We start from the raw sequence: 27,723 nt of genomic DNA, 5'->3' as shown, positions 1-27,723 counted from the left end.
TAATTCCCTTCTAATGGCGTTTCTTTTAGCTAACATTACACATGTCTCTCCTGAGAGCCAGTGGTGAGTCTCCGTCGGGTGAATATGAGGTTTGAACATGAGGGATTATCCCTGATTTAGTCTAATCCCTTCATGTTGTTTAAAGATGCAAGGAGAACGCCATGGCATAGAAAAAAAGATATAATCCCATTAATTGTATTGACTGGCTATAAGATCTACACAAGGGAGGCTGTTGGGTTGGGAGGTTTTTAGATTTTTAACAGAAGCCTTCTATTACTGTAAAATCACCTAGTACTTTTGCAAGGAAATTGAACTAAATTGACATAACCATTCAACTGTGCACAGTGGCATGACAGAAGTAAGCGGGTTACACTGTGTGTCTGTGTGTGTGTGTGTGTGTGTGTGTGTATGAGAGAGAGAGAGAGAGAGAGAGAGAAGAGAGAGATAAGAGAGAGATTCTATTTTCAATTTTGTTCATTTCTATAGTGCCAATATACACTGAAATTGTGACAAGGCACTTTACAGAACCTGAGCCTGACCCCGACCAAGAAAGCACTATAGCTACAGTAGCCAGAACTAAACTCCCTTTTACCAGGAAGTAACCATGAGCAGAGCCCAGCTCATAAGGGGGGGCCCATCAGCTAAGAGACAAGCGTGCATAATCAAGTTGTCACTGCATTCAACACATTGGGCTGAGTCTGAATATTTAATGCATCCAATAAAAACACCCTTCTGGAAAGAACAATGACCCAGAGCACTGCGCCCAATTATGTAAGACCAATTAAGGAGAGGCAGTCACACTGTAACGTGTGCAACTGCTGCAAATGAAACATTATTTCATGGCAAATTTCAAGCAGTTCACTGCACTACGCTACTACATTAAACCTTGTGCATGTCACAAAAAAAATCATCTGATTTGGTGGGCAACTGCATGGGAAAAAAAACTTCAATTGAAAAAATAATTTTCACATTGATTTAAATCTTTTAGTATGTCATAGCCTTTCCTCTTTCTCCTCTTCTTTCTCCCTCAAACAAATCCCACGTGTGATGTGACAGCTAGCCTGCCTCTACTGTAGGCCTATGTTAGTATGTGCTCTTAATCTTTCATTAGTTTATTGGTTTTCCGCAGGACAGATTTTCCAAGAAAAAAATGTCTTTGCAGAAAGCTTGCCAAGTTCTTATTCCAATGGGAATGGTCTGCACGCTTTGATGCCACCAGAACTCACTTCAATAATGATGAAATATAAGCTTAGTATGCTTTTGCTACTCACAAAGAAAACATAGTTCAGCATTCTCTTAATCTTTTGCTTCTTGGGATTATTCTTGTTTCAGGTCAGGTTGCATGCATTTTTAGGTCGGACAAATAGTTGTGATTACAAACTGATCCTTCACTCCAGTTAATCTTTTGCCCAACAATGCAAACCCCGTCCTGTCATGACTAAAAGAATGACGTCATGACAGCACCTTGGTATTACACAAAGATTATCCACAGCTGAGATCTGTGATTCAGCACTGCAGTTTATCAGCCAGGCATTTTAACAGCAGACAGACATCATCCCACGGCTCTCTTGTGCAGAACGATCTCCCAACTGATGTGCAAATGATCGAACAACAAATGTGCAACTGTGCACACGGCTGTGGGGTTTGTGGACTTCCAAGTCTCTGAAGCCTGACCCAATCAATCACAGTTATCAAGGTTATCACTGGCATAACAGTTCGCCACCTGGAATATGACCCCATGTCTCAGTGCATGCCAAATGCACATCATGGGGTGAGGGTTTTAGATGGCAAGGTGAGGGTTTTAGATGGCATGTTGAGAGATTGTATTGGACTGCCCTGTGCCTCCATGCCCTGGGTGTTGCTGTTGCTGGTTATAGCGTGTGAGCGGAAGCCCTCTGTGCTGCAGGCCCACTGGGTCCTGGGCATGGATAGACTGTACTTATCGACCTGTGCTCCTGATATTATAGAGGAAACTACAGCGTGGCCCATTCACTTTTAATTAACATACGGGTGGCCAACCGACCAATCCTGATATGCGGAGCACTACGCAGACTTTCTCACAGTCTTCAGGAGTTAGTAAATGCTTTCCGTGCTTACAGAGGCATAGCTGGTTTGAGTGGTTATGTGTCTTCAGCTGACACATTGTTTCTACACTGGCTTGTAATAGATTGATTTTCTAAGGAGGCTGCTCCCTGTATCACAAAACAAAATAAACCACAAAACCTTGTGATGAGAGGAAGTAATTCATTTTTGAACACAAGCCACGCTCTCTGGCAGAGAAAAACAGGCTTTTTCCAGTGGCAAGGCAGACAATGAAAACAGGGATAATTAGCTCCCACAAATAAAGATAGTTCTCTACCAAAAAAAATTTGCAAATTCAACACTCAATAAAAAAGTGGAAAATCTTGTTATAATTATAATAATATTATTACACTGAGAACAGAAACATCACACAAGGGAGGGTAAAGAAATTATAGCTTTGTGGTCATGAGATATCCTTTCATTTCCACAGCTGTTAGCCTATGAACACTTAACAATGAAGACTTTGAAACAGATACAGAGAAAAGAACAGGGATCTAAAACACAAAGACTGTTGCATTCAGAGAATTCCATTTGTATAAAAGAAAAGAAAATTCTAGAATGACCATTCCACAGACTTCTCTCACCTATCTCTCATGTCTACATCGTTTTCCCTCCAGAAACATCGCTACATTTCAACATGTTTCTCCCTTTTTCTTAAGTTATTACATACATACAAAAAATAAATTAATCAACATAAATATAATACATCCCAAGAAACCGTTCCTCATAGTTCTGATTTCTCTTCTGTAAGAGGAGGCAGTGAATGCTTCAGCTGGTCCTGTGCTGAATGCTAGTTTGTTTGTATGTGGTTTTGGCCCTAGGTTTTTTTTGGATGGCAGCGTCGGCACAGCGCCTCTGGCTTTCCCACTGGTGTGGTGAGAGTGTGTGGGTGGGATGGACGTCGGAGCCGCTCTCAGTTGGTGCAGGTGTTGATGTTCTTCCCATCGGTGGCGTCCTCCACCAGGGCCATGTGGTAGTCGGTAGAGAGGGTAAAGTGCGACACGCAGCCCACCAGCCCACGCATGTACTGTCTGTTGGTGTGTAGCGCGATCTCCTTCATCCCCCCTGTGTCGACAACAAGCATGAACACCATCATCCTCCCTCCAATGCCTCCAATCATCTTCAGTTCCATGCCACCATAATAACCCACATTTATCATGACCCTCATTCTGATCAAATAGACACAATTAAACTGGATTGTACAGTACAGTACTGTACTACATGGATGCACAAAGCCTCACAATTCATGTACTTTGTCACTTTTAAATACAAAAATGACATCATGACTCTCCATGTCAACCTTCATCTTTGAGGTCTTTGCCCCATTACTATGATTATGTATTGCATGACTGCGTGACATACCGACATATAAGATACCGTTGATATTGAGCTGCCTCATTTTACCCGGAGACCTCCCAGTTTTAGCGCCGTAGTCGTCCACTGTCAGTTTTCCAAATTGAGCGTCCCTACAAGTGTCAAAAACAGTGTCAGTCTCTGACAGCACACATGATTTCTTCTGTAGCTTAAATTATAGTAGTACAGCAATGCTCAAATGAAAAGGGAATGACAACACTTTAAAACACAGGTTTTTTGAAACCGCATAATCAACAAAACATACTATTTCATAAATTAATAAAGACCCACCTGACTGCTTTTACTCTGTGCCATCTACCATCATGGAAGGTTCCGTTGAGGACAACAGATGTTGGACCACTGCCGAGGTTATAACTGTGAAGAAAACAACGAAAATGAAATGGAATGGTAACCTAATTGAAAAGGAAACACAAAAACAGTGACAACCAAAACAACCAGTGAAGTCAGAAATTATCTTTGAATCCCCCCCCCCCCCCCCCCCACACACACACACACACACACACACACTAGATGCTGCTCAAAAACTAAATTGATGCAAAAACATTACATTTGTTTTGGAGCAGCATCTGGTCTAACTACTTTCATTTGTCTCCAGAATGATGCATTACGTGCTGTGAATGACCATAAGAAAGAGGCCGACCGCTCACCTGAAGACCAGAGCTCCGTCCTGCAGGCCCAGGGCCAGGTAGTCGCTGTTGGGCCTCATGTCCCCGCGCCACAGCAGCAGGCCGTCTTTGGACGTGCTCTTAAAGCGCATGAACATATTGGTCCTGACACCAGACACCCTGGGGTCCCAAGCACACACACAACACAGATGTCAGCAGCAGTCATGCTCGCAAACGCACCCACAGAGACACAACGGGGGAAAGAAAAGAGAGAAAGAGAAATAGAAAGAGAGAGAGAGAGAGAGAGAGAAAGAGAGAGAGAGAGAGAGAGAGAGACTCCAGCGAAGGCCCTTATTTGTGATACTACACCTCCCGCAGGGCGGTCGATGCATGTGTGATGGGAAAGGGGGGGGGGGGGCTTGCGCCTCTTTGCATCAGTCCACTGTGACACAGATGCTTTTGAACAGGATGTGACCCTGGGCAGAACTCCACGAGTGCAGCAGCTGCAACTGTCGTCCCTTCCGCCATACAGCCTCACACTCGTAGTGTATTTAAGTGGACAAAAGCCTGACAAAGGGCCCCGGCCTAGGATGATACACTGGAACTGTCCTAAGGTGGCGACGTACAGTACGTCATGGATGTGCCAGGTGAAGGCTTTTATAACGACCTACCACTTGTTGTCTGAGTCAAAACTGATGTCTCTCTGCGTGGACAGGGTTGGGATCGTGCAAGCAGTTGTGCGTGATAGAGAGTCTGTTGTTCTTTACAGAGTAAGCAGGAAAATTGGTTGCAGTGAAAAGAGGATTTCAGCTCTAATGCGAGGGGGAGTTACCTTTTTAAGATTTCCCGGCTGTCGTAGGTCAGATAGCTGCGGCCTGTGAACTGGGGTATTTCAATTGGCTCAGTTACAGCTGGGGGGGAAAAATGGATAGAGTTGTAATTACCAGAAATGTCCACTAGGTGGCAGCCTTGAAAAGCCTTACAACAGAACACGAACACAGTTGCAATAGGACCTCTTTTGTTTGACAAAAACCAGTGGAGATAAACAATACATAGCCACTACAGCCAAGCACAAAGCCAAACAGTGACAGAGTTAAGACTTACTGTTCAAGCAATAATTCCCACATTCTGCTCATCGAAAGCAAAAAACAGAGACAGACAAGTTTAGTAGGAAAGCAGTGTTAATGGAGCGAACAGTGAAACAGTTGAGCAGAACAGCCTATTTCTTTATCCATATCCTTAAAAATGTGACACTGACATAAATTATATATGAAGAAAAAGCCAGCTAATGAGTGCTAATGTAACAAAACAGTTTCTGTAAATACTCTTTAAATATAATAAGTCAAATAATGACAAACATTAAGGACAGGCTAGTGCATGCAAAGAACCCTTAAAAACATCAATGTGCACATTCCTGGTCCAAGGTGCATCCAAAATCTACTAAAAAAAGAAGTCTGCACACTTAGTCCTGTGCGGACCTCTTTTCATAGTTATTAAACAGGAGCTCCTCTCACCCTTCTGACAGTGTTTGCCATCGTAGCCCAGAGCACAGTCACACTCATAGCTGTCCCACATAGGCCGGCACGTCCCGCCATTGGCACAGGGGCTGTGCATGCACGGGTGGGCCGCGTTCTCTATGTTCACACCAAACGCAAAGTCCTTGGTCAGTGGTATGTTGCGGTCATTTAGCACGATCTAATGACACATGGAGGAGAAAACATGAGTGGGAAAGAAACTGCATGAGGGACAATGCAATTAGGAAACAGATCAAGCAAAAAGACACACAGAGAGAGAGAGAAGAGCAGCAGGAGCAATAGAACCATATTTTATATTCATGCAAAAAATAACTTTTACTCTGACATTTAGTCTTGCTTTTTGCGTACGTGGACGGCTTTCCATTACATCATGTGCTCTAACTCATAATATTTTATAATATAACAGGGAGCCATTTCATCTCCAAACATTGTCTACTCTCCAGTTTTTTTGCCACTGGCCAGTTAAAGGCAGAAGCCAGGTTTTCCCATCCATTCTAACCTCTCCTAACACGCTCCTGTGGGGCGAGGTGATGTGGTGCAGTGCTGTACCTTCTGAATGGTGCCACTGAAGGGCCGTCGGACAGCCGCGCTGCTCTTGGTGGTGGCGTAGTCCGGGACGCCTCCAATGTAGAGAGGAGAGCTGCACTTGATCTGAGTGAAGGCGCCCTGCAGGGGGCGACAGAGAGGCCAGCACTGAGTCCACAGGGCCACTGGCACTCATTACAGAGAACAGCAGCCTCTCACCCCACAGTGACCCCCTACGTTTGTGCCCAGTGTTAGCAGGCAACTGTGTGATGTACTGTTTAAGTGTGAATATGAGCAGGAAAATTATTAATAGTTTACTACCCAGAGAAATGTTGAGTTCAGTTACTATGCCATACTATCCTACACTATATTATACTATACTATACTATACTATACTATACTATACTATACTATACTATACCAGAGGTTTTGGGGCTAAGGCACAAACCAAAACGCCAAGGAACACCATCTTTATGGTTACTGATAATAAAGTAACGTTATGTCACACACATTACATAGGCAGGGGTGGTTATTCTAACGGCCATATTTTTTCTAAACATAGTATTCATGAGCTGAGACCACAGCAATAGGCATATGCTCACAAGATGTTGTCTTAGCTTTTTAATGAAGAAGCCCCCACCCCCCCCCCCCCCCCTTCCCCATCACATTAAAAAATAGCCTTATAGCCTATTTCGTGGACCTGTATAGAGAGCGCATTGGGTTCCTCAAAATTCCACGGCACACCTAATTTTTCCTCGTGGCACACCAGTGGAGGAAGATAGACCAGGTGAAATGAGTGCGGTGGGTACCTCTGCTTTGCCCTCGCTGGGGCTTTGGTTGTCCACTTGCAGAATGCCACTCTTTGCCGTGCGCGACACCCGCACCTCGTGCCAGGAGTCCATGTCGATTGCCTCCACACTTCTAAGTGGGAGATGACAGAGAAACAGTACCAGATAGCTCCATCAATCTGTTCCAAATAGCTGTGGTGAATAGATTGGGCAATGCATGGGGAATGGATTATGCTGCTACTGTATATATATGAGTTCATATAATTGGGTCATTTAAAAAAAAAAAATGCCCCCAACAAGAATGAACAAACAAAGTAGTCATCAATGCATTAAATATTAATTTGGGCAAATGGTGGGGTCACATACTGCAGTTACTTCTAGAAATGGACATGCATGGACATTGAGGGATTTTTAACACCAGTACCGCACCTAATGACAGTTGCCCCAGAGCCACAGTCGAAGCGGAACTCCACGAAGCCGTCCACCAGATTGATGGACAGAAAGTCGCGGCTGCCGAAGTCGTCGCTGTAGAGCAGAGTGCCGTCGGGCCGGGCCGGCTGGAAGACGATCTCAAACTCCATGAAGGAGAGGTAGCTATGGGAGGACTGGGGCCAGGGGGCGCTAGCGTACGAGCGCATGGTCTCGTTGAAGAGGGGCAGAGCCAGCAGGAAACCTGGAGGAGGAGAAGAAGAATGATGGAGACTCATGGCCAGTATAATAGTGTAGTAGTGTGGTAGTGTAGTAGATGATGCAGAGTTGAGTGTGTGGATGTATGTGTGTGTGAGAGACAGAGAGAGAGTGTCTACGTGTGTGTTTGTGTGTGTGTGTGTGTGTGTGTGTGTGTGTGTGTGTGTGTGTCTGTGTGTCTGTGTGTGTGTGTGTTTGTGTGTGTGTGTGTGTATATGTGTGTGTGTGTGTGTGTGTCTGTGTGTGTGTGTGTTTGTGTGTGTGTGTGTGTATATGTGTGTGTGTGTGTGTGTGTCTGTGTGTGTGTGTGTTTGTGTGTGTGTGTGTGTGTGTGTGTATACAGTATGTGTGTGTGTGTATGTGTGTGTGTGTGTGTCTGTGTGTCTTAGTGTGTGTGTGTGTGTGTGTGTGCTTGGCATGACTCACTTTCCTCGCAGAGCTGGCCTCGGAAGCCGAGCGGGCACAGGCAGATGAAGTCGTCTGCGCGGTTGGCGAAGCACAGCCCGCCGTTGGCACAGGTGACCTTGTCGCACACACCATCACTACACTCGCCTGGCACGTAGAACACCAAACAATGACACAAGAAAACAAAACAGATCTGCTGGTTAGCTCATTCATATGGGCTTCGTTGTTCACATATACTCATATACACATTATATATAAGTATGCATCCTTTGAATGGAGGTCAACATGGAGGTCAACAACTGTCAAATCCATAGCAACATTTGTTGAGAGCTACTGTTAAACAGAAATAAGTGAATGGTACTAGTGGCTAAGCATGTGCCCTCTTCAAACCAAAAAACCAAAAACAACTGCAAACCTCAGAGCTTCAAGCTTTGAGACTGCCCAATGCCAAACTTCTAAAGCCATCTATTGTCTGATAAATCCGAACATAACCCTGAACAACCTCTGAACAACCTCTGACTGAAAATAACAAGTGCATTCATAATGTATTTCAAAAGAGAGCCAGCCAACAATATAGAATACACTCTTAAAACATAGGATTATTCGTAAAGTTGGGCTTGAGAGCATTCCTCTCTGTTTATGTGGTATTGGTAGCGGTCATGGGTCTCACTCCATGGCCTTCTTCTGTGTGCCTGATGCGAGATTGTTGGCTGAATTCAAAGTCGAGTGTGTTTAAAGACGAAAGAGGACATACTGTAAGAAAGAGGAGTAGCCGCATTGAAAACCTTCCATATGCTCCTTGTACAAATGGACAGGGTCAGTACTCTTTGTACAGATGTACTGGGTCACATAACTTTTGAATTTACAGACTCAAACTCTTTCCTAATGATGCTGCACTAGTTGTAGGTGCTATGTACATGTGTTGTAAGCCCAATGAAAGAAAATATTACAGCGAACATCATCTGGCAATTGGAACCTGGCTTGTATTAATCCCAAAGTGCAGATCTGTTCTCTTACTTTGTTTCCCTACAGCAAGTGGCAGGTAGGGACTTCACAATATTGGCAGGTAGGGACTTCACAATATTGTCTGAAGGGCTGATCATTCATTTCCATTGATTGGTTTGCCTGGGGCAGATAGGGGGGGGGAAAGTACTTGATTCAATACCCTTCATAATCTTTTTTCCTCCAGATTTCCTCCAGACCTTTTTTGTCACTTGCAGGGGCTCTGATAATCACTGTTTACCACATGGTAAGGGCAATTTCTCTCTTGAGCACAACGGGGGGAATATTCCGGAGGGCCTCTGAGGACAAGAGAGGAGGCAGCAGAGCTGCTGTGCAGCGCATGCTAAGCACGCGTGGCGTCTGTGGCGGCCGCCCCGACCGGGCATCTGCGGCTGGCACTGACTCACCCACGTCCGCTCCGCTCAGGGCACTGCCCAGAGGCCAGGGCCGCAGGTCCAGCAGCCTGCCGTTGACGTTGAGCGACTGGATGCAGCCCTGGAAGCCGCGGTTGGTGCCTGCCGCTCTCACCAGCCAGTAGACGCTGGGCGCCCCGCCCAGGTACAGCGGAGAGCGGAAGGTGATCTTGGTGTACTGGCCCTGGTGGTGAAATGAATTGAACACAGAGGATTTAGTGATGAAAGTTGCAGTTCCACATACATGTCTATTCTATGTCCTATCCTCATATATTGCTGTGAGTCTGTGATGTATATACAAGTAAAAAAATGGTGTTAATATCATTGGAATGCAGACAAATTTCCATACCAAAATATATTCATATTGCAATGCAAAATATTGCAGTATATCAGCGATATGAATGTGAAAATAAATAAATGACTGCCTGGATTTGCCCTCAAGCATTTCTAGGGGCCACAGCTTCTTATGTCAAGATTTGCAAGGTCATTAAGTGTCATCTAAACAGTGGTTTCTACATGGCCATACAGATGTTAAGCATGACCTTACCGGTGATCGTCCCGAGACTGGGGTGTCGTTGTCCATGCGGAGCCAGCCGGTCAGGCCGTCCCTGAAGATGGTGACGGTGTGCCACTGTCCCAGCACCACCCTGCTCTCACTCATGATCTGGGCCGCGCCAGTGCCGCAGTTAAACCTGACTCGGCACCAGACAAGCATCAGCCATTCAAACCATTACATACATTTTTAGATAATTAAATACACATCAGCCACTCAAGGGATTGCAATTACGTACCGTACATGGTTATATAATTAAATATTATCTTACTGTAAATAATCCATGAGTATTTGAGCGCAGCTAGAGCACTTACAGTAAGAGGACATGCTCAGCGGTGGTCAACATGAAGTCCAGGAACTGAATAATAGCACAAATTACTCACCACTGCCCTATGCTGTGCCTTCATTTTCTGAGTGGCATCAGAGTGAACTGGACAATTTAGTTTAAGGCCAGCCTAGCTGAAATATTCCTGACTTGGAATAAAGCTGAGGATGGGTTCTATTGCCTTACCTGTAGTGAAGTTTGCCCCGGACCAAGGCCAAGGAGGTGAAGTCTCCTCGGCCATGCTCATTCTCCCCACAGTACAGCAGTAGTCCATCTTCAGCCTCCGCCTGGCAGACGCACACACACACACACACACACACACACACACACACACACACACACACATACACAAATGCATATGAACATTGACAATGACAATTACCTACTGTATATACACGTATTCAACAAAGCATTGACTGAGATAAAGATGCTGGGTCTATTACTATGTATGGAAACAGTTGAGTTACCTTAAACTGTACCGTCATCTGAAATGTCTGGTAAGAGTTCTTCAGTGGCTCAAAGGTCACGTGCGAGTAGCCATGAAATTTAGGGAACTGCACCATCACACCTGCACCACACAAAGCAGGACACAGACTCGCATATTTTACACAGACACAGGACAGACTTTAATTAGTTGCATTTGTCACTGCAAGTACATCCTTGGTCAGGCTCTAGGGGAATTTAAATCCATTTATCTAGCTGTAGTGGACAGGAACCTCATGCATATATTTCTCCACGCGAAAAAAAAAATGTATGCTGTCAACCATCACTGCTGGTCCAGTGAGTTGGTCCACTCATTCACTCCAATCCATTAATATCACTTCTCCACAAGACAGCACTCGAGGGGAAGGTCAGTGTGAATTTATCCCTAAACACAGGCTCTCATGGGCATGGCAGAGGCCATCACGTCCAGTCTTCTGTCATTCAGCAGACAGCAGCTAGCCATTTAGCACATAGTCATAGACCACTGTGAGAGCCCAGGGGATCCACCATGTCTGCTAACTGAAACATTACATTACATTACATTACATTACATTTGGCTGACGCTTTTTAACCAAAGCGACTAACAACATGGTAAACAGTAAGTTTTAGAACAATTCTCACAATTTTAGGACAGTTTAAAAAAACATTAGAGTACAGTAAGAATAAGTGCGTCGGTGAGTGCTGTTTTTAACAGTTACTTGTCAGTTTAAAACGGCTGGTGAGTGCTAGGATCAGTAAGACTTGTTGTAAGTGTTGCTATGAGAGTAGATGTTCTCTAAAGAGCTGGGTCTTCAGGAGTTTTTTGAAAGTGGAAAAGGATGTCCCTGCCCTTGTAGGAACTGGCAGTGTGTTCCACCAACGAGGAACAACGATGCGCAGTCTCACATTAACCCGTGCTCGCATGCGTGAGCCACTCCTCTCTCCTTAAAGTAACACGATACTGGGATTTAGTAGCATCTAGCACTACAGGGCCACCCAATTTGTCTAAAAGGATTGAAAAGAGTCATGTTCCTAACCATGACAGCAACATTACATAGTGCCATACCAGGCATTCTGGACTCACATCCGTAATGTCAGAGACTCCATCTAGCATCAAAATGAGTTTGAAGCTGTAACTTTAAGGTAAAAGAACTACAATGTGTTGTTTTAAGGAGACTACTGGGAAGCGGCTCAAACATTTCTGGTGGTGCCCTTCACAATCATAATCGGTGTGTACAAAGCGTGTCAGGCATACATATTGGACGTACATGACCCACAACAAATCCTACATTTGGATTCCAATTCATCAGCAGACACAAATCCTGCCATCTACTGTTACTGTGATGCCATGTTGCTATTTCCAATTGCAAATCCTGCCAAAACATCACTGAAAATGCCTCAAGAGTATGTTTTAAGCGACAAATCTGATATACACAAACCCTGTTCTGAAGAAAATCTGTTGTGAGATAGGACATGGTAATAAAAAATATATTTTTGTTCCCTCTAAAAAGGCTCCAACCTCAAGCACAAGCACCGCATGCATACACAGGGGTTCATGAAAAGGCTACAAAGAGAGAAATGGTGAATTGGAGGGAAAACATCAGCAAATGGTCTCTGACAGAACAGAGAGGACAGCATCAGCAGTGAGTGAGGAAGAGGAAATGATGACTTGCTCATCCAAAACTAAATCCTGCCCACAGAGAATTAAGTAGAGGTTAGAGATATGCGAAACATAGACAGATAAATGGAGGGAGGGAGAGAGAGAGAGAAAGAGAGAGAGAGAGAGAGAGAGAAGAGACACATATGATCTTTGGGGCATCTACGACAGCTAACACAGACATGCTGTCTCAGAGGAATTTTTCAGGCGACAGAGAAGAAGTGAAGCAAACTCTCTGATTGCGAGCTGAGTCAGTCCCTCTGAGGAGACCAGCTCTATAGGCACCTCCAATTTAAGTGCACAGCAATTCTGCCACTTGGCATGAGCCGCTCAAACGCAGCATGCACGAGGACTGAATAAGAATTCACTTCTCCTCCACAAGTTGGGTTTCCAGCAGGAATCTGCACTAATGAACTGCGCTAATGGGATTTCATACTCTAAGAACACCAAGTGAGATTGCAACATAATCTGAAATAAAATTCACTCTGCAAAACTCAGAAAAACAGTTATATTACCACTTCACCCAAGAGAGCACTTCAACACTCTATGTAACTTTATGACGTTATTAACATTCATTCTATGTCTTTTTTGTAATGGAACACTGTGGGCTCTATTTTGACGGACGGTCACATTTTATAGACATTAAAGGTATAGCCAGTTCACATTCGTTAATTTAATGGCGCAATTACCGGTATGTGATCAAACGTAGAGGAGTTACTGCTTATCTCGTGATAGTGCATCTTCAGCTGTGCTTTATATGCGCCTTTCGCAATAGACCAGTTTTTTTCTTGGTCAGTGGCGTAATGACTTTTAGATGGTGTAAGATAGTGATTTTTGGAACATGCGCCAGATCACACCTTATGTTGCTAATTATCACACACCGGGGCGCAAGGTTTAATAAAAGTGAAAACAGTGAAAAGTGAAAACACTTACACTGGGTGTAAGATAACAATAAGCTTTGTGTTGTGTTTTGTGCCACATTGCGCTGGGTGCAAGATACAGTAGGGGCCTGTGTCTTAACAATTGTAATGATGTGCATCATTGTATGGCAAAAATCACTTTTTACCCATATAATGATCAAATTCAGTGCCACTACCTAAACTGTAATGGTTCTTAGGAATTATCGACCAAATGATTGATTAAAGAAGAAATATCTACATGGAACCCTAAGCTTTCATAGTACTTTTCCAGCATTGAGATAGGAAAGAGCTACAGGTAGGCCTTAGAGGAGTGTGTGCTTCTAGAGAGGGTTGGTCTGGTTTTTCTCCAGTGGTGTAAATGAGCTCTGCCATTAGCCCATCATGTGTGGCCCTAGCAAGAGAGACACGCGGCCAGCTGTGCCTCTGGACTTACCCTCAGAGCAGGTGTCTCCACGGCGACCCAAGCTGCAGTGGCAGCGTGAGCCCCCGCTGTCATAGTCACTCAGGCAGAAGCTGTCGGACGGGCACACCGTGTCCTCGCACGCCAGGTCATACACCCGCGGCACGTCGCCCTTCCATGGGGTCAGGGGTCGAGAGAGCGTGGGGTCAGGCAGGACGGGCGTGTCTGCATCGGTGCGGGATGGGGTGGGGATATAGGCGGTGGTGGTGGTGGTGGGCAAGGCCTGGGTGGGCGCAAAGCCACCAGTGAAGGAGGCGAGAGGGGTGGAGAAGGTGGGGCTGGCGGTGACGGAGGGGGAGGGGGAGATGGAGGTGCTCCACACTGGCACGGGAGGGGTGCTGTTGGAGGACTTTGGACTCATCCGGAAAATGACGTTCCCATTCCCTGGAACTCCAGTTCTGGATCTCAGCTGGGATCTCCTGTTATCGCCAGTGACGGCTGGAAACTTTTTCAGCTGTGGAAGTAAGACCATGGGATTGAGTATGCAATGGATGGGCGGGCACAGTGAACAGTGTGTTCAGTCCATTTGTCAGTACTTAGTTATGTACCTGTTGGTTTGTTAACAGCCTCTCAGGAAAACCATGGTGATGAACTTACCTCCTCAATGAAGACGTCATAGTCGGAGTCATCCACGTCAAAGCCATCATCATCCTTTATCTTTGATTCGGTGATGTAGCGCTGGCCATAGTCTCCACTGCCAACATCTGCTGAGCCTGTGTGTGTTTGTAGAAGCAAACATGTGGGATTAGGGCATATTAAAGTGCATCCTTAAATAGCAACATAATAAGATGAGTGGGTGAAAGTCCTTATATTTTTGGCGATATACTTCCAAACACATGGGGATAAATGGCATCCTACAAGCTCCCTGGGATGCATAATCACGTACAGTAGCACGATTACACAACACAACACAAGGGAGAGATGTTGAGGAGGAGAAATTAATATAAAGGTTTCTCCAAAAACAACATGGAACCACAACTCAATTGACAAATTCAAACACAGTCTCTCAGCATGATACGCAGCATGATGGCATGTCTTGTGACTTCATTAAATCACAGCTGTTGTTATGATGGTGGAGCACCATGATCAACGACACATAAATGGAATTGGAGATGTTATGAACGTGGAGCACCATGACCTCTGACACTGTCCAGCATATACCTCTCCGTCTGGAGTCGCTAGGCCTCACCACGTACTGGAAGCTCTCACCCCAAAGGGCCTCGGCCCAAGTGGGGAGGGGGGCTTTAGGGAAACACAGACAATCAAACACACACCCCTAAGTGTGTCAGTCAGTCAAGGCAAGTTAGACACCCCCCACCCACCCACAGCTGGCTGGATGGCAGCTCCTACAGCTGGTGATGTACCACTGCATATTACTGACACCTGGTAACCTGTTGCTACGGGGCCTTGAACACTACCCAGGTAGTGACAGTGTTAGTCTTTTTCCACTGATATATCTCCCATGGACATAAGCACGCTATGCAGCAGGTAGGAGAGCAGAAGCAAGCGCTGTAGTGTTGTTGATCCCTGGAGCGTTAGGTGGATAGGTGGGGTCCTGTGTGGGATCGCTTTATTTGGATGGGCCTGCCCTGCACCACGGGGGGCCTTTTTGCTCTTAATCCCGTCTGATGAGGCCAGCGTTAGTAACCCGATTTCAGCATGCGTGTGTATGTGTGTGTGTGTGTGTGTGTGTGTGTGCGTGCGTGTGTGTGCATGTGTGTGTGTAAGCATTTGTGTGTGTGTGTGTGTGTCTGTGTGTGTGTGTGTGTATGTGTGTATAAGTATAAGTATATAAGTATATATATACAGTGGATTTCAGCATGCGTGTGTATGTATGTGTGTGTGTGTGTGTGTGTGTGTGTGTGTGTGTGCGTGCGTGTGTGTGCGTGTGTGTGTGTAAGTATTTGTGTGTGCGTGTGTGTGTGTGTGTGTGTGTGTGTGTGTGTGTGTGTGTGCTGTATCTGTGTACTGTATCTGTGTGTTTGTGTGTGAAGGGGTGGCATGGGATGCCTGAGTGGATGGGGGGTGGAGGTGGGGGGGTTATAGTCCCTCCAAACAGCCAAGCTTTAAGATGCTTAATTCAATTAGCCCACTTTAACCCACTCACGTCCTCAAGGCATGCAACGTCTGAGTGCAGCTAACCCGCACTCTGGGCCAAACAAGACGCCCACGCACAAAGCCCCACCCCGTGCACCCCACCCCGGCCAGACCACCACCCACAATCTCCATCAGCACTACACCTCAACACGCACCACCAGGGGAGCTGGGGCTTAGCCCCACCAGCATTAGTGCTTACTCTGCTGCACATCCATTAAGACATTACAATGGGAGTGAAAACAGTATTGAATGTTATCTATCCGCGTCTTTGTCAATACATATTCAAAATAATGGACCTCATCCGCTGGCTTTTAAATAGATTACTGTCATTACTGCAGGCCTTACTCAGTTCATGCCCCCTATGCCATTGCACGCATGACAAAAGCCCATGCACACACACACATACACACACACATACACTGTACACGTAGGTCGTACCATACACCAACACACACACACACACACACACACACACACACACACACACACACACACACACACACACACACACACACACACACACACACACACAGCAATAACAGCAGAGCACTCACCAAGGGTCCGCACCGCATTATTGATGGTGCTGGGAGGGCTCAATCCATGGATGTTGACGGCTCGCACCACAAACTGGTACTCCGTGTCGGGGAAAAGGCCTTTCAGCACCATGGAGTTGGACTCCACCGGCTCCCGGATGTAAGTCCACTCTGTGTCCATTTCTGGCCTGAGGCGGAGGCAAGAGAACTGGGTTTAATTATAGGTTTTATAATGTTGAATAATAAAGGCCCATTTGTCACCTGCGTTATAATATCCTCAAATTAATTAAATGTGTTTTTATAATTCAGAAAGGTCTCCCATTTAGACACTGATGGATATCAGTTACAAAAAAGGATCTGCAACCAAATCTATTGTGTGTTAACCTGCAGAGATCATATCTATGTTTTCACCTGGAAGCGCACCTCGACAAAGGTGACTCACTACACTTTATGGATAGAGCAATATGACACACTGTGCTGCTTGTGCTGTGTAGGTCAGGGCTCTCCAACACTTCTAAAAATAGCCAACAAGTCGCCTGAAGATCACGCTCTAAAAAACATCCTCCTCCAAGTTCTTAATAGGTATTCAATTGTAGACCAGTACCATTTTCAGAATTTATGTAGCCTTACATTTGTAACATAAATTGGTATTGATGATAATTACATTGATGATAATTACACATTGTAGCAGTGTTAAATTTTAGCCTAGGGGGTCTAGCGGGTTGGGGGGGGGGGGGGGGGGTGGAGCTCACTCGTCTAGTGTAGCCAAAGGAAACATATATTTTGCCATAGGGTTTGCATGATTACTTAAGGACCGAGAAATTATTGCTTCAGATCACAGGCCTTTTCTCCTATGTAGTCTGCTGCCTGGTGTAGCTATAGCGCCAAAAGTCTTGCGGCATGCATGCCGTGAAATAGGGCTGCGCATTACCTGGTAAAAAAAATGAAGCCATTTTTGTCAGATCATGGTGAGATTTTAGATGTGCATAAGTCTTCATAAGTTAGGGTGATGTTGGTGATTGCTATTGAAATGTTTTAAAAAAAAACTATTGTCCACTGAAATGTCCACAGAACTTTACCAGCTCTAACTCTGAATCGATTTTGGCTAAAATTGTAACCTAAATTATGAATTGCACAAGAAAATTACATTTTTTGTTTAAAAATTGAGATTAGATTCCCCATACAACATTTGAAATTAACAAACTGAACAAAATGTTGGTAGTGTGTTGCATATTGATATTTAAGTGTTAAGCCTACTGAAATATTGAAGAATCAGACGTCTATGCGTATATGTAGGCCTATGTGTCTATTCACTATTTAGGCTACTTCACATATTATTTAGGAGGATTACCCTCGCAAAGAGGGGTGAGGGTCCCCTGGTGTAGGCCAATACTGCATCTTTCTACTTGCTGTAAGCCCATTATATTTGCAAGAAACGTGATGACATTGTTAAGTATGTCAGGGGCCAGATTAACTATAATGATGATAAATATCAAAATTGAAGTGGTAAATAAATTCATAAATCCATAAATTAATTTATGACAGACTTTAACATTATTTGATCCCAAAAGAGATATTTTCTGCACGCACCATGAGCATGCTCCTGTCCAACCAAACCACAAACATCATGGCATTAGCCCCCCAAGGGGAGATCTCACAATACACAGCACTGTCCAAACCTTCTTCAAATGGAGACAATACTGAACCACAGATTCTATTCATCTAATAGTCCCTCTGATGGCTGAGCAGTAGCCTTTCAGATCTCATGCTATGTCAGGCTCAATAACTTTGTTGTACACAATTACAGTTAAGTATTGTATTGTGGGAACACGCCAGCCCTTCTCCACAAGGCCACAGCCTCTCGAGGTCTCTCTAAGGGACTCAGGAGCTCACAGAGCCTGGAGACAAGTTGTCCCACTGCCACTATTGAGAACTTCCCGACTAGCAGAAAAATTACTTGAGATACACAACACAGTGCTGGAGTCTGTTATCCACTTTCTATTTAACCAGACCAAATGAGAAATGCAGTAAAATCCTGTGTGGGCTTCTACTGAGAATATCTTCATAACAAACAAAACAGTATTTACCCATTTGTATCTATTGTTATTCACTCGTTAAATAGCTTGTGGAATTGCTTCACATGAGATAAAGTAATAAACTGGCACACAGTCCTGGGGTGGGTGTCTCGTATGGGCTGTGGTTTCGGTCTCCCACCCAGACACACAGTTCCAGTGGTCTTTACCTCCCTTCCTCTGCAGCCTCAGGGACCCAGTCTGGACGTGAGGTAAGGGCTACGGTCAGCACACCACACCACACCACACAGCACCACACCACACAGCACGGAGCAGGAATGCACATCAATAACCTTGTCAGTCCAAGGGCAAACATGACTTTGCAATCATCCTCATCTAAACAAGCCACCTCAGTTCAGCCTCCGCTGTGCCCAGTCACCCGTGAGTGGCGGTCTCAACTCACTCAGTCAAACATTTATTTTTATTTGACTTTACTTACTGTCGCTAAAATATGTCATGCAAACTTCCCAAGAGATAAAATAACTCCTCAAAATGTACTGACTTTTAACATACTGTTGTCAGTCCACATAGCTTCAATAATTAGTGTGTAAGTGTATAAGTGTACCACATGTGCATATATAATTATATATTATATCTGATATACAGTACATACTGTATATATAACTCAGTAGCTCTTTTAATTAAAATAAGATCTCTTAATATTCTCTTCTGCGTTACTGTTATTTTTTAAATAAAACACTCTGACCTAAGTAGAATGACAGCTGTTTAAATACACTAGCACTTTGTGAGATTTTATGATTAACCAATAACCAGTACCTCCACTGCTGTTTTACAGGGGATAGGTCCAAGGTGACATCAGAGGAGCATTGTTCTGCACAGTATCTAATGAACACCACCACATTCCAACAACAGAGTCCAGAGAGAGGGGTAAAATGATAGCTGTAATGACATGGTTCTGTCCACGAGAACACAATACACTCGAAAGGCGCTCGTGTATCACAAGAACTGTACTTTCTCCGCAGAACAACAACCGACTGCTGTGAGTTCAAAAGTTTAAGAATCTTGTGTGGAACTCATGAACGCCAACCAAAGCAGGAGTTCCCTCACCATAGGGGATGTGAGCAGAGAGACTCAAGAAGGGGGAAAAACTGTGAATCACCCATCATTATAATGGGCAAAGACACATTTCTGACAGATTCTCAGTAACTAATTCCAGACGGCTCGTGGGAAGATTCAAAGGCAGTAGCCATGTGACTCCTGGCAGACTTTCTGACATGTTGGTGTGAGTTTTTCTCTGCCTAGATAAACCATAGGCAGCCCTTGACCACGCGCGCTGGCTGGCTGGCTGGCTGGCTGTCTTTTAGTGCCACTGGGGCTGGCGATGAAAGGAGGCTGAGATGTGTTGCTCCTACCTGATGTAAGCCACGAGAAAGTGCAGCACAGGAGCGCTCCCCTCGCTCTCGCCCTGTTGCCATGACAATGCCAGCTCAGTGTCGGACACCGCTACGACACGTGGTTGCGTCGGGGGAGAGGGGGGCATACACATCTCTGTGGGGGGGGGGGGGGCAAAAGGTGAAGAGTTGAAAGACTCAGTATCTTCAATAGGATGTTAGATATGACAGTGAATAAACATGTAATAACAAGTGAATGCTTTTAAGTGTATGCTGGCTTTTACAATGCAAGGCACACAAATGAGCAAAAAACAGCCAAACAAAAACATATTACATTTTTCCTTTGTTTGAAGCAACGATTTCTAAGAAAACAATCACACTGATGCTGTATAATAACCCATAATCTTTGAAAGTGGTTGAGTAGACTTTTGCCCACCATGTGAAGCAGTGCTGACGTCCCGCGGCATGCTGGGACGGCCCTCTCCGGCCCATCCGTATGCCCCAACACTGACCCTGTATAGGGTGGCCACTTTCAGGTTGGATATGGCCACATCCTGAGAGATGGGGCAGGGGAAAAAACACTTTGAGAATCACACAATTAGTTTTTCTTGGCTCCAAGTTATTGGCATCCTTCACATGAGATCATTTTGGAGGTTATTTTTCTGTTTCTTTTTCTTAGTAATAACAATCTCACTCCTAGTTGTTTCTAGTGGTTTCGGAACAAGTACCCAGACAATGAAATGTTGAAAAGAAATACTTACAAACCCAGCTTGTCCATCAAACTGGCCCTGAATGTGAAAAAAGACACCCTCTGCTCAGTATGTTATTAGACTGTTGGACCTCCTAGCAACAATCCATGACTATATTTCTGTTTCTTCAACAAGAACACTGCATTTGGACTGAATTGTAAGTCTATCAAAGGCATATAGCATAACCTTGTTATAGGAGATTTGTTTTTATGTTGCCATTTACATTCCTGACATCTCTCATAGCAGTGAACAGTCACATCTTATTAGTCACATATTATTGGAATATGCCATCTGGCATTAGGAGAGCTCAATAACTTTTGCTGTAATATCATTTCAAATAAACTGTACAGTATATGGTGATTAATGGTAGGATCAGGCACAAGGAATGGTCATGTCATTCTCTTAGAAGATTTGGTTATTTCACTGAATAGCTGTCTTATTTCCATATGGTTTATGTCCAAGTGAAGGCATGATTACTCTTACAGTGGTCAGCATGTCCAGGCTGAGAGGCACATCCAGTGTGGCTGCATTTCCAAACGTCCGAGCACCTCTCATTTCAGTGTAAAAGACCTGAAAAGCAAAATAAACATTCAAACAGTCATATTACATACTGTCAGAATATCACCATAAGGCATAGACCAAATGATAAATGGCATTCTAGCTGGCTTTCTGCTCTGCTGAAATTAATGCTTGAGTAAAGCATATTGCACATGAAATATGCAATAGAAACTGGGTCACCGACAAGGTTTCATAAATGGAAATATTCACCTTTGCAATCCATTGACAATAGAAGAATTTCTGCCCTGTGTGGCTAATTTATTTATCAAAAGACCTTTATCTATTAGCTATGTAGCTTATTCCTCATTGTAAGTCATTTTTGTCAGGTAAATGAATAACTCTGTGTAAATGGACATTTTCTATACAACAATGAGATCAGACAGGTCATCATTTTTAACACAAAAAACAGAAGTGGGACAGCATCCGTCTGAAGAAATGCGGAAGGGTTGAAGGGCTGGATGGCTGAAGGATGGCTGAAGGGCTGAGGCTTAAGATGTCTGGCCCCTTTGGCTGGTTGGAGCCAGAGGTGGGAGCTATCTTTCAACCTGGACGGCTCTCTGTCTCTCACTCCTGGCTCCAACCTAGCCCTGACCGACTGCATGTGCACACACACACACACACACACACCTCCATCGCATAACCAACTGCCTCTCCTTGCCACATTAAGCCTCTCTGACTGTCTTACCTTCAGTTTCACTGCCCTGCCTAAGTATACACAGCCAAGGCGGGAATGTCTTAGTCTGTGCACCCCCACACAATGGCGCCACGGTCAAAAGTTCAACTTGGTGGCTGATGGAAAGTGACTGGTATGACTGAGTGATCTAATAAAGGATTTCATGGCAGGAAAATCAAACTCTATGTCAATATAATTGAAGGCTGGATTACAAAGACTGTTGAAGTGCTGTTTATGCCGTAATCACAATCAAATTTGTCAAAGCTAATGGGATCCTATATACTGGAACTTGAGACGACCCCCATCTAACCAAGACTTCATGTTCAGTCATATAGTTGTATAATGTCATAAATCATCATAGGAAACAGAAAATCGGTGATTTCAATATGACCCATATTTCTTGGCAGCACTAAATAGATTTTGATGTGATACCTATGACCTGTGAAAAAAGACCACTATCTCACAGATCTACAGAGGAGTCATTCAGGCAGAATTAATAAGTGCTTATCTTACACACACTTTATCTCTTTAGGACTGACATATAGCCTGCACTCAGAAACATAATGCTAAACTGATACTTCCTGCATGAAACCTCCCAGAAAACAAAAATCACCTCAGATAGCTGAATATTTTGTCTCCACCTTCTCAGTGTGAGTTTAAATAGGTTAAGCCCTTGCAATCAGGCCGCCTGATTCCTGAGTCACTCTGATAAGAATACCAGAATTCTCGTCTCACAAGGATGCGGACCACATTGTATCTGAGACAGTCATCATCGGGTTATAATCCAATTACTTGGAAACTCATTGCCGCACAATGCTGCATATGAGAAAGGTGTTTCGCGAGGGGTGTCTGTTAAAAGTGTCTCACACTCAGGTTTTAAAAAAAGGTTCTCCAAGGGCCAAACAATGTGCAAAGTATTTTCATCCTTCCTCGCGCCTCGAGACATCCACTTCCGTGCCCTGTGCTTATCTGCAGGTGCAGCTAAGGTGATTCACAGGCTGGAGGGAAAGCTGTAGCTTGTTGAGAAAAAAAAAAAAAGTATGAACACCTCAAGTTTATTTGCTTTGGCAGCTGTATCTATTCAATGGCTTCCCAAACTACACGGATATCATGTGAATGAGTAGGATAAGTTTCTTTAAAAAAATAAAAAAATTCAAAATATTTTTCACAGAGCACTGGAAGGTGAGAGATTTATTTATCTGAGGTCTGGCCAGCAGCGGAATTATATATGACCATATATTCCGTCAAAAGCTGCAGAGGGGATATTATGTACAGCAAGGGCTCTGGATATCAGCGCATGGACTTTAAATTAAATGTTAACCTCTCCGCACGAGAGCTGTGAAACATAATCTTGGGAGGAGTGGTGTCTTTTCAGGTGCAGATAAAACCTACAGCAGGAAAAGTTGAGAATTTGGCCTGCACGTGAGTGAATGTAATTCTGTGATGAGAGTGCAGAGAAAATGACTTTTTCTGCACGGCAGAAGATGTTTGACTTACACTCTATTATCTCCGATGAATCCATTTTGAATTCCGAGACTAAAAACATCCTGGTGAGCTTATGTGAAGATGGAATCGCAACAGATGTGGCAAAAACGACACCTCATGGCCATTAACACGTCGACTGTGCTTTTCTCATTTCCTTTTCCAACCTGCTACCTGACAGCCAAAGCAAAGTTGATGGATTTGCCAGCCCCTCTGGTAGGGGTGTGCGGAGAACAGGAGGGCTTTTAGGGGAGGAGTACTTACTTATTCCGCGATGCTCCAGCAAGCAAGGAAAAATCCCTGACAGTGGCACAGCATGTCAAAACTGTGCTAATACACAGGAATTAGGGACGGGGCCCCGTGACAGGTGCAGGGCAGTGTTAGGGGATGGAGGCGGGTGGAGGCGGGGAGCGCTACCTTGTACCCTGTGATGGTGCTCACATGGCGCCTGGGCATCTTCCAGCGCACCCGCAGGGCTGTGCAGTTGAGCGTCTCCAGTTGGATGTCCAAGGGGGGGCTGAGGCGATCTGTGTGTGTGTGGTAGGGGGGGGGGGGAGGGGATACAGACATGGGAGATGAAATGAAACGAGTAAGACAGGTTAAATCCAGAACTTTGTTGGAGCATCGCAGTGACACTGTCTGAACTGCGTTGAAAGGATCAGAATGGTGATGAAAGAGCATACATTAGACATTAGGGGCAAGCTTAAAGTATTCTGCGTCTAGACATAGCTAGACACACACACACACACACACACACACACGCAAACACACACACAGCTTTCCTGCTTAGCTGAAGTAAGAGATAAAAATAGAGAGAAACATGAGGATGCACACCACGGTAGGCTTGCTGTCTCAGCGCAACAATACAGCCTGATTTTGATTTGGTGTGGATCTCTGTCAGCTTGCCCATTCTCTACGGGGCTAAAGATTGCATGGAGTCACAGTGTCACAGCCTCTGGTGTCCTTGAACAAAAAGTAAAATCAACGGTTTCAATTAGACATTCCAGCAGGCACTAGCAGCGGTCAGCCTGCATTGGTGTTCCTATAACGGCCCACAGGTGACAGCACACGGGGCCGGGGAGGACAGGTAGGTAATCCGCAGTGGTTAAGTGCTGTCAGCTGTGTTTTGGAGAGCTGCCCTGAAGAGTGACACTTCTCCAAGCCCCGAGCTTCCGATCCCGTGTAGACCGAGACACTTCAGTGGCTCAGAAAGTTACACACACTTGCGCCACACACACACACAAGCACACACATACATGCACACACACACACACACACACACACACACACACACACACACACACACACACACACACACACACACACACACACACACACACACACACACACACACACAAACATACACTTACTCACAAGCATGTGCCCATACAAACACACTCACACACAAACACACTCATTCACACACACACATGCACACACTTCACGAGTGCTTTAGACAAGTGAGGGAGTGGACAGCTTTCCACATGGCCTGTGCCTGATAGTAGCCAGACCTTACAGACACTGACCAAATGGATAGCATGTGTAGGGAGCGCAGCGTGTCCCTGAGCAGGACCCAATCATGCAGCCTGTCAGTGGCAGCACCAGTGTCCCCCCCTGGGGACGCCTCAGCCTTGGCCAGGACAAGAGAAACGGAATAAGGCCGAGAGCAGAGTGTTGCAAGAGGGACGCTGAGGTCAAGCCCTCAAGCCGGCAGCAAGTTTACGAGAGCATTAGCCAATGCCCCAGTCCTCGACTCCAATGCCACTGCAGAATGCCAGGAGTCTAAACAGGAAGTGGGTCCAGGGTATCCACTGGAATGAGACCCATATGTCAAAACCAGAAGCAATCAATTTCTGCACTTGACGCACTTAGTTGTACACAGTGGCCTCTCTGGAGAGGGACCTTCAGCTGCTTTGCCAGGAACATACATTTCACAGTGTCAAAACCTGAGGGATTCTTTAGCATAACCTAAAGGTAAACATGCTTCATATTTCTATAGACAAATCTGCATTGTATAAATAAATGTACATATACTAACAGAGCGAGTATATCGTATTGTTCTGTACAATATGTTTTTCTTTTGTTTGTTTTTTTCTGTTTCATTGTTTTAATGTGGCATATGCTGTGATATATCCCAATTGTAAGTATACACATAGCAACTTGTATTTCTTATTCCTTATGTCCCTCATACTTTGTATGTCCGCTTTGGCAATATTGATGTCTTATTCGTCATGCCAACAGAGCATTTGTTTTATTAGCAACATATGCATAAGAGTGGCTTAAGGAGGTTGGGAGACAGTCAAGGGCAGACTTGGGAATTGTCCGACGTGAAGAACTAATGTTTCCTCAAAAAGTCAACTACCATTCCACTAACGACTTAGAATGGTGGCAAATGCCCTCACTTCTTAACCTGAGTATGAACTGAGGTGTCTGTGATTGTTTGAATGGCATAATGTTGAGGGGTTGTTGTGCACATTGAAGTCTTTCTGTCTAGACAACCTGTAGTGTGCATTGAAGTCTTTTTCGGTCTGTCAACATTTCGATCGATTGGTGCCTGGTCTTGTTCAACTTCCCCTGCAGTCAGTCTCAACACTGAAGTATATCAGAAGTTCAGATGGACTCTCAATGGCGTGACTTCTTTTCAAGTATGAGGTGGATTTCTTTCATGTTGTGTCCTTGTGTCCAGAGGCAAGCATGATCATGGAGACTAGTGTGACAGTGGCAAGTGGTTTGCGACCTGCAATTGAATACTAGCTATGCCTCGTCATGTGATGCTCATGTGTAATCTGATTAATATACTCTTCATTCTCTGAGAGAGAGAGAGAGAGAGAGAGAGAGAGAGAGAGAGAGAGAGAGAGCAGGTATTGTTGAAGGCGACACACAAACCATTCAAACAATCACTCATCATTCAGATGGGTCTTCTACCTCTGTCATATAAAGAGCACTAATAGATTCATCTCCCTGTTCTGATGATGCCCACAATCAACCTGAATGGCAAAAAGAAAATGAATACCTGAGTACCTGTGAACAATTGTCTTAATGCCTAATGAGCAGAAAAGTGCATTCCAAATGGCTAAATTGATCACTGTAACTACCGCTGCCACCATCAAAATTAATATCAGAGATGGTCTGAGTGACTGGTTGTTAGCTTGGAGATACACAAGGATTAAAATATCTATGAACAAGTCTCATAACACCAAATTTTACATAATTTTTCCTATATATTCATGTATACTGTATCTATGTCAATGTAAGCCACAACCATCACAATTATTCCTTGCAAAGTCAATGTTTATAGTGGTAAGGTATGAGACCACATACTAATATAGAATAATATTCATATTTGTTATTGTCTATATGAATTTGGCGTCCAATTGGGGGTGAATACAACAATTAATAAACAGTTTCAATGAGGACAAGAACAATGTCCATGACATTCCCTTCGATACAGACAGAAGCCTAAAAACTATCAAGTCACAGTGAGGTAGAATTTAAAAAGTGATCACATGCATTGTATCATATAGGATATTGTTGTTGTTGTCTTCGCCTTGGCAGCCTTTTGTGCGACTAAATGAGATGATCCGTACATGCTACCTCACCTGATTTTCTTGCGTTGCCTCTCTTGACACAAAATGAAATATCGATCATGGTCGTAGAAAAAAAGAACATAAACAGCAGGCATAGCTCTTTCCTCTGCAGAAACATCCTCTCCGCAATTGGGTCCGCGTAAAGTTTGAAAAACTTCAGCGGTTAGTGGCGTCTGGAATAAAAAAAAAAACAATCTGCAAAAATAAGTCAGTCGGTCACATCCACGATTTGGCTGTTAAAGTTCTCCAATCCAGAGACAGATTTCGGGGAGGCACGGTAGCTCTGTATGCTCAATAGCGATGGGTTTGACACTGATGAGATTACAGACTGTTAAAGATCAGTCTAACCGACGGCACGCGCTCCACGGAAACAGGCACATGCACTCGTGTAAAAGCACTGGAAACGGCATCGCACGAGTTTGGCTTGTTTTGGGAGACAGCTTTTCTGTCCAAAGGATGTGCGTATTTCTTTCACTCCTTCCCGTTTGATTCGGAAGTTTGCAAAGCGACAAAGAAGAAGAGGACTGAGAAGACACACCGAGTTAAGAGGATAATCGCAGTCTAATCTACCCAGATGGAGACTTGAAGCTTGCTCCAGCCAATCAGACTAATATAGAAACACCATAAGCAATCACTAGAAAACAAGAAACAAGGGATAAATGGAGGTGTTAAGTTGTCATGCTTGAGTGGACTTTTGCTCATTAAAACTCTAATTAAAGCACTTATTTCTCCTTACTATCATTTTTAGCTATATATTATGGTTAAATGGATGTCTTCACATTTGTTTTCCTATAGTGATTGTAAATGTAATGACCTGCATAGTTTTG

General features: G+C 44.4%; 1 protein-coding gene across 2 annotated transcripts; it reads right to left on the bottom strand.

Annotated features, from left to right (window-relative positions):
- Positions 1-2,285: 2,285 nt before the first annotated feature.
- Positions 2,286-27,243, bottom strand: LOC121715482 (pikachurin). 2 transcript variants are annotated; one of them, XM_042101274.1, is made up of 25 exons: positions 26,909-27,243; positions 23,727-23,836; positions 21,080-21,166; positions 20,609-20,635; positions 20,284-20,401; positions 19,869-20,004; positions 16,431-16,611; positions 14,955-15,012; positions 14,391-14,506; positions 13,767-14,247; positions 10,762-10,862; positions 10,481-10,581; positions 9,964-10,108; positions 9,411-9,600; positions 8,023-8,148; positions 7,339-7,582; positions 6,931-7,042; positions 6,146-6,262; positions 5,576-5,756; positions 5,166-5,189; positions 4,894-4,972; positions 4,104-4,241; positions 3,727-3,810; positions 3,445-3,548; positions 2,286-3,147 (listed from the first exon to the last, which is right to left on the bottom strand). In XM_042101274.1, exons 1-25 carry the CDS (start codon positions 27,012-27,014, stop codon positions 2,996-2,998), a joined length of 3,318 nt encoding a protein of 1,105 aa, XP_041957208.1. In that variant the 5' UTR covers positions 27,015-27,243; the 3' UTR covers positions 2,286-2,995. The 2 variants fall into 2 exon arrangements, with proteins under 2 accessions (XP_041957208.1, XP_041957209.1); XM_042101275.1 differs by lacking the exon at positions 14,955-15,012 and having other exon boundaries at positions 16,445-16,611.
- Between the last annotated feature and the right edge of the window lie 480 nt (positions 27,244-27,723).

The sequence above is a fragment of the Alosa sapidissima genome, chromosome 8 (genome assembly GCF_018492685.1).
Source record: "Alosa sapidissima isolate fAloSap1 chromosome 8, fAloSap1.pri, whole genome shotgun sequence".
Lineage (NCBI taxonomy): Eukaryota > Metazoa > Chordata > Actinopteri > Clupeiformes > Clupeidae > Alosa > Alosa sapidissima.
Note: the sequence above shows the minus strand (reverse complement) of the source record. Positions and strands in the feature narration are given on the sequence as shown.